The sequence below is a fragment of the Pan paniscus genome, chromosome 7 (genome assembly GCF_029289425.2).
Source record: "Pan paniscus chromosome 7, NHGRI_mPanPan1-v2.0_pri, whole genome shotgun sequence".
In the NCBI taxonomy this organism is placed as follows: Eukaryota; Metazoa; Chordata; class Mammalia; order Primates; family Hominidae; genus Pan; species Pan paniscus.
In genome coordinates, this window is record NC_073256.2 from 110,496,981 (window position 1) to 110,512,454 (window position 15,474).

General features: G+C 37.7%; 1 protein-coding gene across 1 annotated transcript in view; it reads right to left on the reverse strand.

Annotated features, from left to right (window-relative positions):
* The window catches only part of LOC130541763 (putative uncharacterized protein LINC02906), a 33,421-nt gene extending 19,724 nt beyond the window's left edge, over positions 1–13,697 (reverse strand). Inside the window, exon 1 of the mRNA XM_063606615.1 lies at positions 13,578–13,697. Within this exon, the coding sequence (XP_063462685.1) occupies positions 13,578–13,614 (37 nt within the window). The 5' untranslated portion in view covers positions 13,615–13,697. The remainder of the gene's footprint in view (positions 1–13,577) is intronic.
* Between the last annotated feature and the right edge of the window lie 1,777 nt (positions 13,698–15,474).

Sequence of the window (15,474 nt, forward strand, 5' to 3'; positions counted from 1 at the left end):
CCCCAAGTCACCCCTGGCCCTGTTTCCAACGTACACCTACACCTGTCCAAGCTGCAGTGTGCCCCTCAGGCATAGATAGAAATAACTAAAAGGAATGAAGCAGATGCCCCTCACGATATCAAGGCATCTATTTTTACCCTTAAAGGGTAGCCATGCTATTTGTGGTTGCTAGTTTTCCATATATCATCCTCCCCCTCTTTGCCTTCTCTTTCTCTTTCTTGCTTCTCACACCTGTGTTTGTGAAACAACCTTAAGATCTTTTTACAAAAGCAAAGCATAGCAGCTGGGGGTTGTTTGTTTCACATACCTTCTGGCAACTGCTGCTCCACAAATGTCCAATTCGCACTTCCGTCCTGCCTGTCTACAGGGAATATTCTGCTGTTCCTTGCCTTATTTGTGGACATTTCTTTGCTGCGTGTGGGTGTATGTATGGAGGTGGAAGGGCAGATGGTGTGCTCTTTGCATTCTGGGTTTAGCTATATCATCTGTGATAGACAACTTTTAGTGGTTCCGTGAACCCCCACCAGCCTTTCTAGCAAGAGAATAGATAGGTGCAGATTAGAAACAGTCATTTGCTGCAAGGAAACAACCAACATCTTATTTGCATCTGTACATGTCAACAATGCAATTAGGACAAACTTTTGAGAGAATTAGATTGAAGTGGTAATTAAAGAATTGTGTTGTGAATTTTAATGTGATTGTCGAGAGGTAAATTATTTGATATTGTATTCATCCACTTTAGAAAAAATGCCGTGGAACCTTTCAAAGAAAAGTCTCTGAAAATATCACTAGTGCTAGGGATCCGATGAAGGCATAAATTGCTTATTTAAGATTCAAATAGCTCAGAGGCTCATTATATGAAACTCCACCACAATGGAGTCTTCTTACAGTGTTGGGGTACAGGATGCATGATGGAATTTTTTCCAGTGTGTTGAAATTGTAGTTTAGGCCCCCAAAGCTGAGGTCATTAGGAAAAAGTACTTCTACATTCTAAACAGCAGTACTAGGTAGCCCATGCTCATTTACTAAAAGTTAACAGAACTTGTATTAAATGATCAGTGTTCCTCTTATCACCCATCTCCATTTAAAGAGAGTCAGAAGAGCCATTGAATTTGAGCATTATGGACATAACAGCTGTGTCATTTCCCTCTTATTCTAGCCAAACTAGAAAGGGTTAAGAGAACTCCCTTGAGACTGGGAGGATCTACATGAGAGGAGACAGGAAACCCCTTGCCTGGCTGGACCCTGCAGTTGCCACCATGAGCCAGGAAATAGATTTGGTGAGTGATTTGTGCCCCCAAGTGCAGAGGCTGGTGCTTGTTTTTGACCTGGTGAGCTCAGAAGGCCTGAGATTGGCTGAAGCTACCTATGCATGAAAGCAAGGGCTGCCACGAGGAGAATCTTGCACTTGTGCCAGCTGGCTTGGTGGAGTGTGCCTGTCATGTGGGCTCAGGTGCTTGTGATTGGACCCTGTACAAAAGGGAAGCCAGTAGGGATTAACAGATATCAACAAGAGGTTAAAAAATTAGGGATGCCAAAACTCAGCCAGAGAACACATCACCCATATCAGGGCATAATGTGGTAAGGAGATTCCTATGTATTTTAAGAGTATCTGAGATTTGTTTTAATCAGACATGGTAAGACAAAAAGACATGTAAATTGCTCTTATGAAGAAAAAAGTTGATTACACTCACAGCTCCCTAGGAACAGGAAGCATAACCACTACATGGTGGGGAGGGTTGGTGGGGTGCACATGGAGAAGCACCAGGGTTGGTTAGGAGGCAGAGGGAGCTGGAGGAAATTCAAGCAAAAGCCTTTATTGTAATTTCTGTGGAAAGGAACACAACGCAGGGTAAGTAGGACTGGCTAATTTAAATAATTTCAGAGGCTCCGGAGTGTAGGGTCTGTCCCTAGTTGTCTGGTACCTTGCCTTGGTGTGAGTAGGGCAAATGGGTAGTGGCCTGGGTTGTGAGAGCCCCATGAAGGAAGTGATTGGGTGTGGGCTCTGGATTAAGCAGTTTGCGTGTTCCTAAACCAGGGAGTTGCTTATCATCTCTAGGAATTGGCTAACCATGTAAGGGAAGGTCCCACCAGGTTCAGGAAGTCCCCAGATGTCAATCAGAATACAGAAAATGAAAGACATGGGTAATACATTGTGGATGCCCTCCAAAGAACCCATGTCTGAGCTCAAAAAAAAAAAAAACTGGTATTTTGATGCCTTCTACAATGGGAGTAACAATAGTGAACCAATGTTAACCAAGAGATAACTAAAGCAGCACCAGGGACTAAACCTGGGAGGGACACACTCTTCCTCAAGTCATTCTCCTGATGGAGGAAAGATAACCAGAATGGCAGATATATGGCCAACCACTGTAAGGGAAAGTGGGGACTCTGCTTGAGAAACTGCATTTGAACAGTAATTTTCAAAATTACTTAGGCTGTTTATATAAAATCCTATGTACACCTTTCCAACCCTTACTCTACATGTTTAGTTTATTTAAAGGCTCATTGAGAATTAGCTATAATTCCAATTTTCCCAGTTTTCTACTTTTTAATTCTCTTTATATAGCATTGGATGTATCTTGCAAAAACGTTTTTCTTTGGTAATGATATGAAAATGGTGATTTTTTTCCTGAGCCTTTGCCTATCTAGATATCCTTCTATTGTCTTCACAAGCAAAAATTTCCCTGAGTTTTTAATTTAAATCAGAGCTGTTAATATGACTATGGACATGGCTACATTTTTTCTGGAATTTGATTTTGCAGAGACAAAGGACTGGAGACTATTTCTAATGCTTATTATGTTTTAGATGATCTGCTTTTCTAACTTGATTCATGTAGAGTTTTTTCTCTTTTTTTTTAGTTAAAAAAAAGTCCCATCTATATCTTAAAGTGAATCAATGTTTATTAATTTGGTCTGATACACGATGGCATATTTTGATCAGCTAGCTCATATTTTCTTTGTCAGTCAAATTTTCTTCTATCATAATTTTGATTGTTTCTTCTGTTTCCTCTGGTTTTTAATTAGAAAATTCTGTACTCTTAACCCTCTGTCTTCCATGTCTGCTTTCCTATCTTGCAACTTTTTAGTCTTTATCAGTCAGGAATGTGTTCAGACATTAATAACAGAATATATAGCAAAAGAGTGGATTAAACAAATAGGGCTGTTTATTTCACACAACAAGAAGTCCAGAGACTGGCCGGTTATGCCCAGTGCAGCTGATAGATGCAGGAGGCAGAGAAGCGAGGGTCCCTGGAGAGTCTTCAACCCTCCCCACAAGTGTTTACATCAGATGTTTTTGTGCAAATGAGGGAACCTTCCCAGGGCCTTCTCTGGGCATGTGCGCAATGGACTGGGGATTCACCTGCACACTGGGAGAATAGGGTGGAGCCACTGAGAATTCACACCTTATGCAGTGGGGAGGAGTCTGGCCTCTTGGTATTCAAACTGTGAGGTAGGAGCCTGTTGGCAGGACCCCTTCTTTTTTGCTGAGAGCTTTCTTTTAATAAATTCCACTCTCCTCACCTTTCAATATGTCCGCGTGCCTAATTTTTCCTGGTTGTTAGACAAGAACCCAGATTTTAGCTGAACTAAAGAGCAAAAAATCCTGCATCACAATGACTACAAAATAACATCACAATGTTAGGCTTATTCTATCTCTTTGCTCTGCCAGCCTTAGCATGCTGGCTTGTTGCCTCTTGGTTTTAAAATGGTTGCTGTAACTACAGGTATCATAACTATGTTCCAAATAGGAAATGGGGTGTGGAGAGCAAAAAGGTGAAGGAGGCCTTCTCCCAGTGAGGTTCTGCCTTTTTATTTGGCAAGGAGGTAGTTCACGAACCAATTTTGTGCCTCACTGGCCAGAACTGGTCACATGCCACCCCCCAGCTGGTCAGTGGCTGGGAAAAGGGGTGAAGGATGGGGTTGGTCAGCCAGCCAAGAGTGCCTGCTTGCAATGTCTTCCTGTTCCTCATCATCATCCTGGAAGAGGCTCTCAAGTTGATTCATTACATAAATGAACCAGTTTTCTAAAATCAATTCTGTTCATTTGCATTACCAATATGAATTTTAATTCTGTGATTTTTCTTTTTGGTTTCCATGGTTTTTAATTTTTATTTTATTATTATAATTACTTTGTTATTTCAAGTATCTGCCTTTTAAAGTTTCATTCTGCATGTTAGCCTAACTTTTACCACCTAATTCTGATCTCTCCTTATGGTTTTTTATTGTTATTTTTCTATAGAGACTGTGAGTTTGTCTGTCTTGTTGAAAACAAGAAGTCTATTTTTTATTTCCTGTAACAAACCATTTATAATGATGTAATTTCCTCTGAGACTTTGATATAATAATACTTCATTTTACTCAAGCCAAAATCTTTTTTCCCCAAAGGTCCCATGTTATTGATTTGTATTTATTTTTAATTCCTCCTTGACTTAGGATGACTCTACACATATAAACCCATGTATACTTTGTATTTGCCTTTGCCTGTGTTCCTAACATCCACTTTTAGATTCTCAGTCCCATTCTCATGTCTTACGTTGTGAATGAATTGATGATTTATTTTTCCATCCCCCAATCCAATTTCCACTGTTGATTAGCATTTCCCTGTTGGTCTGAGGTAGGAACATCTATACCTTTGCTTCTCAGTTTTCAGGTGTGAGAAGAGTTTATGTTCAGTACAAGCAAGCAGAGCAATGCCTGAAGCATGGTTAGGTCTCAATATATATTATATCACCATCATCATTATTATCATTATTATTAGAGGAAAGATAAATTTTAACCCAATAATCACATACATTAATATAAAATCTCACAGCGAGATAAAAGAGATGACCACCATTTCATGAGAGCACAGAACAGAGGAACTTGATTTAGCCAGGGCCAACACAGGGGAAAGAGGCTATGGCTGTGTCACAGAAGACTCCACTGAGGAAGTGATACTTGAGCTGAGATGAGAAAGATAACGTGTCAGTTGTGAATATTTTGTTTGCCAGTGGGTTTCTAATAGACTTAAATGAAAGGGCACTGCTTGATTCAAGGAATTGAGAAGCAAGATGTGTCTTCAAGCATGGCTAGATCCAGGTAAGTTGTCTCTCCATCTCCTGACTCTGCTATCCTCTGTTGGCTTAATTCTCTGAAAATACTCTTCACAATTCTCAGAAAGGCCAAAATCAGCTCCAGTCTCGCTTCCTACCAGGTTTGCTACCCTAAGAAGAAGGCTTCTCATTCCCAACAATTCCAACCTAAGTCCTAGAAATAAGTCCTACCTACCTAGATGGGTAACATGACCCTCTCTAAGTGAATTGCTGACACCAGAGGAATGGAATGCCTTGAATCACCAGGTCTAGGCCCTGTGTCTTTACCTGGAAAGAGAACTGATTGAGGAGGAGAAAAGGCAGAGAAGGTATTACCAAAAAGGTGACTGGATTCTGGACAGGCAAAACAATAGCCTATACTGTATACAGAATAGCAAATAACAGGGTCCAGTCTTCATTTTCTTCCTGACTCTCTGTATCTCTCGCTGCCTTCAGTACCTTAAGCATATTGTCTACTGAGGAATGTGATCTTTGAGTAGCTATATAAAAAGAAGCACCATATCTGGTCACTGAAAGCCCTGGAGCAAATACAGTGTTTATAATTTGTAGATACCCTGTATCTCTAAGACAGTCAAACAGTAGGGTGAAGCCCTTCCTTTCATTGTACCTGCTCAGCTACCTGGTTCTATTTGAGAAATTAAAGTATCCAAAGGACACCGATTAGGTTCAGAAAGTCAGCTCAAACAGACTTGAAAAGTGAAAGAGAAACTAATTAATTCTGTAACTAAAAAAATTCCTCCCAGACTCCAATAAATCGCTGACTATAAGCTTCAGTTTCTAATACTATGAGATTTCATTCTTTTTCTGCTACCATGAATTTTTAAATTGAGAGTTACGGGAGGCATTTTTCAGGAACTGGATATAATAGCCTGAAACCATTTTATCCCTGATGGTCACACAAGATTTAATAGCTAATTAGTCAACTCTTGGTAACCAAGTGAGTGTAAGGGGTCACTGAAGTGATGTTTCTTCTAAACTAGCACGATGCTAGCAGGACTGCTGCTTCACCTGGACTGGGTGGAGGGAGAGTTAATCATTGGATCAACAGCTAGGGTAAATCAAGACTTTTAATGCCTCCCTCACTCTAAAATTCTGTATCTCCATTATTCTATATTTAAGAGTATTTATAAAACACTACCAAGTAATTCAGCTTGTGGATAAATTATTTGATTTTCATTGTGACATTCTTTCTCCAGTTTGCCACTTCACTGGTAAGAAGAAAGAATAATTCACGAGACAAAATAGTATTTGACACGGCAAATTATTATGCAAACTGTTAGAAAAAAAAACTCAAGACAAATTAAAATTAACAGAGTTTAACTGAGCAAAAAACTATTAACGAATCAGGCAGCCCACAGAACCAAAATAGGTTCAGAGCAGCTCTGGGACTACCACATGGTCCAATGACAGTTATAGACAGAAGAAGGAAAGTGAAGTACAGAAAACAAAAGTGAGGTATACAGATTAGTGCTTGCCTTATGTGAACACAGTTGGAACAGTTGGCTGCCTGTGATTGGCTGAGACTCTACTACTTGTTACAAGATCAGGTAATAGTCTGTTTACACATTCAGTTAGGTCACAGTTCACTATGTGTGGAGAAACATTTAGGCCAAATTTAAAATATGTAAGGAGACAGCTTTAAGCTAAACTTAACAAGACAACGAAAAATAGACTCTAAAATTTCTGTGAGTCACTGCAATTGCCAATTCTTCCAGAAGGAATTCCACCCAAGCTGATTCATTTAAAACACAGATAACTCGTCAGAAGATAGGTGTTACAAAGACTTTCAAGCCCAAGGAACTGCTGAAGAGACTGCATCGAAGATCCAGCATCCATAGTGTACTTCATGGAATCCAGACTGTGCCAACTGACAGCAATAGAGAGGCCTCAGGGTAGGTATTAATGGTGAATGAGCATGTAGATATTAGATCCAAATGTCAGATCTCCATGAGGAGCAATGTGGAAGTACCTTGCAAAAGGCAAATCTCTCTAGACAATCTGATTATTGTAAATACCTGCTGCATCTAGTGAGTGGAGGAACCTGTCCTCTTTTCATTTGCTCTTGTTGGAAGCAGCAGTAATAGCCTATGGTATCTTTTCTGTCCATCATGAGTTATAAAAGTACATTTGTAATACAAACAAAGGAAGCACACTAACACTTACCTACCAGGAATAGGTATGAATACCTGCTGTCTGCCAGGTCCTGGCCAAAAGAGTATATACATGATTATGCATTAAACAGTCACCAAAAATATTTTTGACAAATACCATGACACCTACTTCATAAAATAAAAAAAACCTAAAAGCTCAGAGTATATTGTTAATTTGCCCTAAATAACATAGTAAACAGGTAGCAAGTATGAAAGGAAGGGGTATTGTTCATCTGAGAAGAACAGTGGAAAAATAAAAGTGTTATTAAAAAAAACAGAACCAAGGAAACCGAGATCAAACATAGCTTAAAGTATGACTATGACACAGATTTAATGAGAAACTCACAGTGAACTAGAAGATTTTAAAAATAATTTTTAATCAATTTATTTATTTGTACTTTTGATATTGACTCTACATCATTTAACCCTGAACATGGATGAGGAAATCAACAGGAATGTCACAAGGCCCAGGGGTCATTGTTGCTAAGTGTGGATATCACAGCTCCCGTACATGGCTACAGAGACATGGCATGTTCTCGTATGTAACCCTTTCAGACTGCTTTTTGTTTATCAGTAGCAATATTCAACATTCATGCTTCTAAAACATCACTCTGCCCAAGAAGCAAATATCTGATCCACAACTTAATGCAATAATTACTGAATCAGATATCCCTGGGAAGCAATTATTTTTAAATAGCCATAGCTATTTTGATTACATGGACATTTAAGTTCTTTCTTTGCCACATTTGTCTTCAAAAGAGAGATGGTAGGATCAAAAGCAAAATGTAATATTGGTGTCATGAAAGTGTAAGAGATATTTAACATTTCAGGAAATAGAGTGAGACTAGAATTATTTTAGCATCTTAGTCTTACATGGAAGATGTATAAAGATGCCACCATCGTTGTGCTAATAATTGAACAGAGGCCCCTTTTTCCCCATTTATCTTTTTCTTTGTCATGAGAAAGTGGTTTTACAAATTGCAAATATTATCAACATTGCTGGGACTTGTACTAGTCAGAAAACCTCACAGTGTCCCAGTTTTGGTGTTTTGCTTTTTTCTTTTTCTTTTTTCCTACCTATAATATGAGTTTAATAGTGCTTTGTGATCTACAATCCCAGAGAATAACTTTTTGCATTATTCTAAACAGTAAGCTATGATGAAAAAATAGTTGAAAAGCTAACAAATTAGGTTTCCCATCTAATTTTTATTACAAAACTCTGTAACAGGTCTTTAATTCCTGAAACCCACTCTGGGAATCCCCACAGGATCCCCCACATGATTATGCCCGCCTTTCTCTACACGGTCATGTGCCCCATAACAACATTTTGGTCAAGGATGGACCACATATATGGCAGTAGTTTCATAAGATTATAATGGAGCTGAAAAATTACTCTTGCCTAGTGATGTCATAGTTGTCATCATATAGCAGCACAATACATTATTACAAAAACCTATGATAAAAAAAAGAAACAGATCAAGCAAATCACCATGGACATATTTTTGAAAAGAGTGACACCTCCTCAAGAAGAGCCTCAGGCAGGTCCTTCAGGAGTTTTTCCAGAAGAAGGCATTGTTATCATAGGAGATGACAGCTCCATGCATGTTATTGCCCCTGAAGACCTTCCAGTGGGACAAGATATGGAGGTGGAGGACAGTGATATTGGTGATCCTGATTCTAATGTGTGTGTCTCTGTTAACTTTTAACAAAAAAAAGTTTAAAAATTTAAGAAAAAATTAAAAATAGAAAAAAGTTTACAGAATAAGTATATGAAGAATGGAAGTATTTGTCTGCAGCTGTACAATGTGTGTTTTAAGCTGTGTTATTACAAGAGTCAAAAAGTGTTTTTAAATTTAAGTTTATAAAGTTAAAAAGTTAAGCTAAGGTTAATTTATTATTGAAGAGATAATTTTTTTAAATGTTTGTGTTTTTTTTTGAGATGGAGTCTTCGCTCTGTCTCCAGGCTGGAGTGCAGTGGTGCGCTCTCGGCTCACTGCAACCTCCGCCTCCCGGGTTCAAGAGATTCTTTTGCCTCAGCCTCCCGAGTAGCTGGGACTACAGGCATGCCACCATGCCCAGCTAATTTTTGTATTTTTAGTAGAGATGGGGTTTCACCATGTTGGCCAGGATAGTCTCAATCTCTTGACCTCGTGATCTGCCCACCTCGGCCTCCCAAAGTGCTGGGATTACAGGCATGAGCCACTGCACCCAGTCTTTAAAAATAAATTTAGTGTCGCCTAAGTGTACAGTGTTTACCAAGTCTACAGTGATGTATAGTTATGTCCTAGGCCTTCACAGTCACTCACCAACAGCAACTCTCAGTCCTGCAAGCTCTATTCGTAGTAAGTTCTCTGTACAGGTATACCGTATTTTTATCTTAATATCTTAATTTTACTGTACCTTTTCTATGTTTAGGTATGCTTAGATACACATTTGCTTCCCATTGTGTTACAATTGCCTACAGTATTCAGCACAGTAACATGCTAAACCAGTTTGTAACCTAGGAGCCATAGGCCATACCATATAGCCTAGCAGTGTAGTAGCCTATATACCATGTAGGTTTGTGAAGTACACTCCATGATGTCCGCACAACTACAAAATCGCCTAATGATGCATTTCTCAGAATGTGTCCCCATAATTAAGCAATATATGACTGTATGTCTTATTTCCTCTTCTTCCTTCTTTTCAATTACACTTTATTTCTCATCACTTCCTTTGCCCCTCAATATATCTTTCATATTTCTATCTCTCTACTTTCATACTATTTTCCCTCCCTTTTATTCTTCCACCATTCACCCTTCACTGCTACTCTAGAGAACAAACCATTACATGTAATTTACACATAATTTATCAACATTCAAAATACTGGCTTTATTTATGAATAAGCATCTGGTTCTTATTTTTCTTTAATATTAAATGAGTTGTAAATCTTGTATTCTCTACAAAACAAAATGAAAAAACCCAACACCAACTACAATTTTCTCTCCATTTGAAATTTCCCACTTTTACTTTTGATTCTTTGTGCTTAGATATTAAGAGTATTTCAATTTACACCATAATTTATACTGTAAGTCACCATGTAATGAAACTCTTGGTAACATAAATTAACAGAGTGTTTATTTAATATATGTATTGAGATTTTACAATACTTTATGCATTAAGGTTAATTTTCCAAATATGTTAAATTTTAAACATGTTTTAATGAAAAAATACTATTATATGCATTTTGTATGCTATTAAATAATTATCAGTCTGGTTTTTGCTTTTGAAGTAATATATATTGCTATAATATATATTTTATATCTAGAAACTGATATATATCTACACACACATATGTGTGTATGATATACATATGTATTTCTAGATATCTATAAATCTAGAAAGTCATATATATGTATAGATTTAAAACATCATGTGGTATTTCACATTAAGTAAAAACTAATCTTTAATATTTTACAATAGTAATTTTGGTATATATAGAGTTCACATACTCATGACTAATATAATTTTTTATTACAAACAAGTCATTAAAATTATATATCTTATACATTTTGACATTTATCGTAATCCTATTTTACGCAAAACACAGTTTGTGAAGTACTGTTGAAAGAATTATTACTTTTTACTTCCAGTATTTCATGCTAACTCATGAATTAAATCAAATCATTAGTTAATTCAGGTATATAAAATTTGATAAGAGTGAGTCCGACTTTGGGCAGTAAATTCCCACAAGTGACATACCCTTTGGAAAGCTTGGCTTACAGCCTCCTCACTTCGTGCAGATTGTGTGGTCTGGATTTTTAGTATTCCAGCCTTCAGTGGATCCAAGGGCGTGCTTCCTTCTCTGCTGTTCTCCATCCAGCAGGGAAGGAAGGAATCCTGCAGAAAAGACAGTGTCTGCCCTCCTGCAACTGGTTCCTGACTGCCTACCTGCCTGGGGGAGCTGTTTATGCAGCCAACTTTGTCACTTTCTTCCTTATTCTGCTCCCTTCCACATGTCTTCCATCGTGTCCCTTTTCTGTTACCAACAACCGTGTTACCTTAGATAGGTCCATAACCTGCTCCAGCTTCATTCATCCCCCACCTAACTGTCTATAGTAACTGTAGGAGTTAACACAAATAGGAAGCGAAGGACATGCCAGTTACTGAGTGAGGTGCTGCATAAATCTATGAGGCAGGCACTTTTAGTATCATTTTATAAATAATAACACTAATCTTTAGGATGAATCATATGGACTAAAGTCATATTGATTCAGCCCCAGAAACAAGATTTCTAAATTAGTTTCTTAACTGAATCCTTCACTGTAATCAACTAAGTACATTGCTTCTTACCAAAAAAAGTTTGTCATAATAATAATGAGTAAAAAATGGTTGTGAAAGGTTTTTGAATACTATAAAATATTCTATCAATGTAGAGTAGAAGAAAATGCTAATTTATAGTTTTCGAGCCTTTTTATATCAGCTTATTTAACTTACTGTCAGGAAAATATGCTGATTGTTCTAATAATTGGTTAATTGAGAGCATTCTGTATAAACCACACATGGGCTATCAATTTCAAAGAGTTACCAAAAAAAGTTTACTCCATCTCAGGGCTACTTTAATATGGTTTTCTCTGTCTTCGGTGGGCAGAGAAGACCTTACAAGAATATCACGAGCTTGGAATCTGCCTAACTATATTATTGTACAATAAGCACACATTAATTAAGCAGTACCAATAATCAACATGAAAAAATAAAAACAAGCTTTTACTATTAAAGCATTACTATTGATTTTTATAAACACCAAAATAATATCCCTCCTAGGCCCATTACACAGGTAATAATAACCATTCATTTAATTAATACTGACAGAGTAAAAAATTTAGAGTACTTATAACACCCACATTAATATCAAGAAGGTTCATTAGAGCTAATACTACAATAAATATAAAATGAATTAGTAATGATTACACCATTATTTTAAAACATTCTTATTTGTACTTTTGTATTTACTTTAATCACCATCACTCTAAATGGCAGTGAACAAAAGCCAGGCTGGGCATATTTATGTAGAAATAATGAGGCATATAAATGCAACTCAGTGAAAGCCATGCACATCTTATCTGCATTTGTTCATCAACACACCCATTTGTGTGGAAGGTTACTATAAAAGACATACTCTTTATAACATTTGTGAGGAAAATTAAAATCATCCTGCAATTGGTCCTCCTCTTTGGTTTGAAATTGTTCCTTCTGAATATCTCCATTCTGATTCAAGATGCTAGCAGAGTGCCTGGCACATAGTAGGAAGACCATAAATATTTGTTAAATAATGTCCATGCCTCCATGTTACATTCGCGTCTGGAAGGACTACTGGCTACACTTGAGTATGTTTAATTTTAACTTTGATTTCAAAGAATCTGTTGATGATTGTCTACATTTACAATCGATGTTGGACAGATTTTATTTACTAGAGGGCAAAAGGGAAAAGGAGAGAAACCTCTCTATTTCTGCCAGCTAACCAAAGTGGGGCAAAGAATATAATAGATAACTCCTTCTTTCAGAATGGGTCAGTAGAGAGGAAAATCAAAAGAAAAAGCTATAAAGGTGTATTTTACATTCTCTTTTCCCATTCCTTCTTTCTTTTTTTTTTTTTTTTTTTTTTTTTTGGAGATGGAGTCTTGCCCTGTCACCCAGGCTGGAGTGCGGTGGTGCAATCTCGGCTCACTGCAAGCTCCGTCTCCCAGGTTCACACCATTCTCCTGCCTCAGCGTCCTGAGTAGCTGGGACTACAGGCGCCCGCCACCACGCCCAGCTAATTTTTTGTATTTTTAGTAGAGACAGGGTTTCACCGTGTTAGCCAGGATGGTCTCGATCTCCTGACCTCATGATCTGCCCGCCTCAGCCTCCCAAAGTGCTAGGGTTACAGGCGTGACCTACTGCACCCCGCCCTCTCTTCCCATTCTTTATGGCTGAATCATTGTCTTTTAGGATGTCAGGAAGCTGATTGTTTCAATTACTCTGATAAAAGAAGGCAAAGAGGAAAAGAAACAACAAAACTCTCCTCTCTTCCTTTTATACCCTTGCTAATGACAAACATTTCCACATGGGCTCTTACAAAATCTTAAGTCCTGATTACATCTGAACTAGAGCTGAATGGATAACATAGTTAAGTTGCTATTATTTTAAAAAGTTACTTGTATTTGCTCTTAAGTACTGGGTGGTCAGAAACCTGCCATTTTATGAATATTGACAATGTGATAAAGGGACAATTCCTCCAAAATAAGTCACAGAGTCCTGAGCATCTTGGAGGGGAAAATGTGGGTGTTTTTGGTGGGTAGAAAATGGATACTTGTCTTTGGAGATCTGGTTCTCTTTGGAGTTCGCATGCTGCTGGATGAATGCTGTCAAAGTCCTGGCCCATGCTTGCTTGCCCTCTAAATCCCCTGCCCTAGCTTCTTGTTGCTTTGATTTTATGTTCTCTACTCACATGACTATTTGTCCAGCAGAGAAGCTAAGGATTTGCTAACTGTGAAGAAAAAGATTATGTGTTTCACAACACTGCAAGCCTTGAAACCACAGAAGCAGTGAGCAAGCTAACATTTATTCTAAAGATAAACATGAAATCCAGGTAAAGAAACAAAGCACAATTTATTATCCTATTGATCACGAAGAGACTAATGTCTTTTCCTTTCCTAAAGACATTTATCCAATAAGCTTTGTATACACCACAGCAACAATCTGTAATCCATTACAGAAGTGTCACTAACACAGCGTTAATTACCACAGTATGTGACTTGGAAATGGTATCTTGAGTAAAGTGGGATATTTGGTCCACAGCCCAACATCAGGGTCTTTTTCGTCTCCAGCTTGAGGCCATTCTCCACCTCTGGGTCAGGAAATAGGATATTCTAAGGAGTTAAGAAGTAGGTTCCTGATGTTTCTTCCTTTCCTTTCTCAGTTTATACCTCCAGGTCAACAGTCTCATCTGATCTCAGAAGAATTCATCATTTTTTGAGGACCTACTTTGTGCTAGGAAATTTATGTAAATGTGTTCTTTTAGTCTTTATCACTCTGTAATATGTTAGTATACTCATTTATTGGTGTAATTCTATGTATATAACTCAACAAACTGATAATACAAAAAGAACTTTTAAATTGGTATGCCCACCTCACCAAAGCTCTTTTTATTTAGTCATGAAATTTCATAACTAAAGGAAGTTCACAAATTGAAGACTAAAGATTAAATAACACAGGTAATAAATGACACACAGCATTACCATTAATTGCACAGAGCCACCTTTGCAGCCACTCCTGTGGGAGGTTATTTGTAATTACATTGTATGCTAGACCTGTATGTGAAGTGAACAGACTTTTTCTCACCATCCTGGTCAAAAATATTTTATTTAACACCAGATCTAAATACAGACTATTTTGCTAGATACTAGAGACGTTTTAAGGCTTTTGTCTAATATGTGAGAACACAAGTCTTTCTCATTTTAGATCAAGCTATTACCTCTCTTCAATTTGCATGTTAGCTTTTAAGAGCACTCTTGGAAATCATAAACGTACCCAGGCACTCTGCCACCATCTACTTTGGTCTGTAGCATGATGGAAAGGAGGATGAGAATAAGGAAAGTGGATAGATGAGAATCGAAATAGATGATGCTCTATTCTAAATAAATTAGGAAGAAAGAGAATGTAAGAAGAAATTTTAAAAAGTGAAAGGTTAATACTGATAATAATAATAATATCTAATCTGTCAGAGTTTACTATGCAGACACAGTGCTAAATGAGTTATACACATTATTCATTTAAATCCTCAGGATGATCCCTTCATTTAGGTGCTATGATGATCCCCAAATTGCTAATGAGGCAGCTGAGGTTTAAAAAAGTTAGTATCTAATCCAAACTAGCTAGTAGATGACATCTGGATTCCAACCCAGAATGCTTGCACCAGTGCTTGCACCTCTAATCATCATGTGTCAGGAAGCAGAAGGAGATAAAGAGAACCAGCAATTACTTCATGGAAAGAGCAAATATAAGCCTGTGCTCCTAATGCCACTGGCATACTGCAGAATTAGGAGCCAGTATTCAGGAGGGGGCTGATCCAGGCAACTGTCCCATTTGTTGTTTTTGCAGTCATGTTGATTGTCTCTCCCTCTCTCTCTCAGGTTAAATATTCATATTAGTGGAGAAAGAATGTGCTAGAAAATAAACAGTTTTGGAGCAAAAGAAAAATTTAGCCA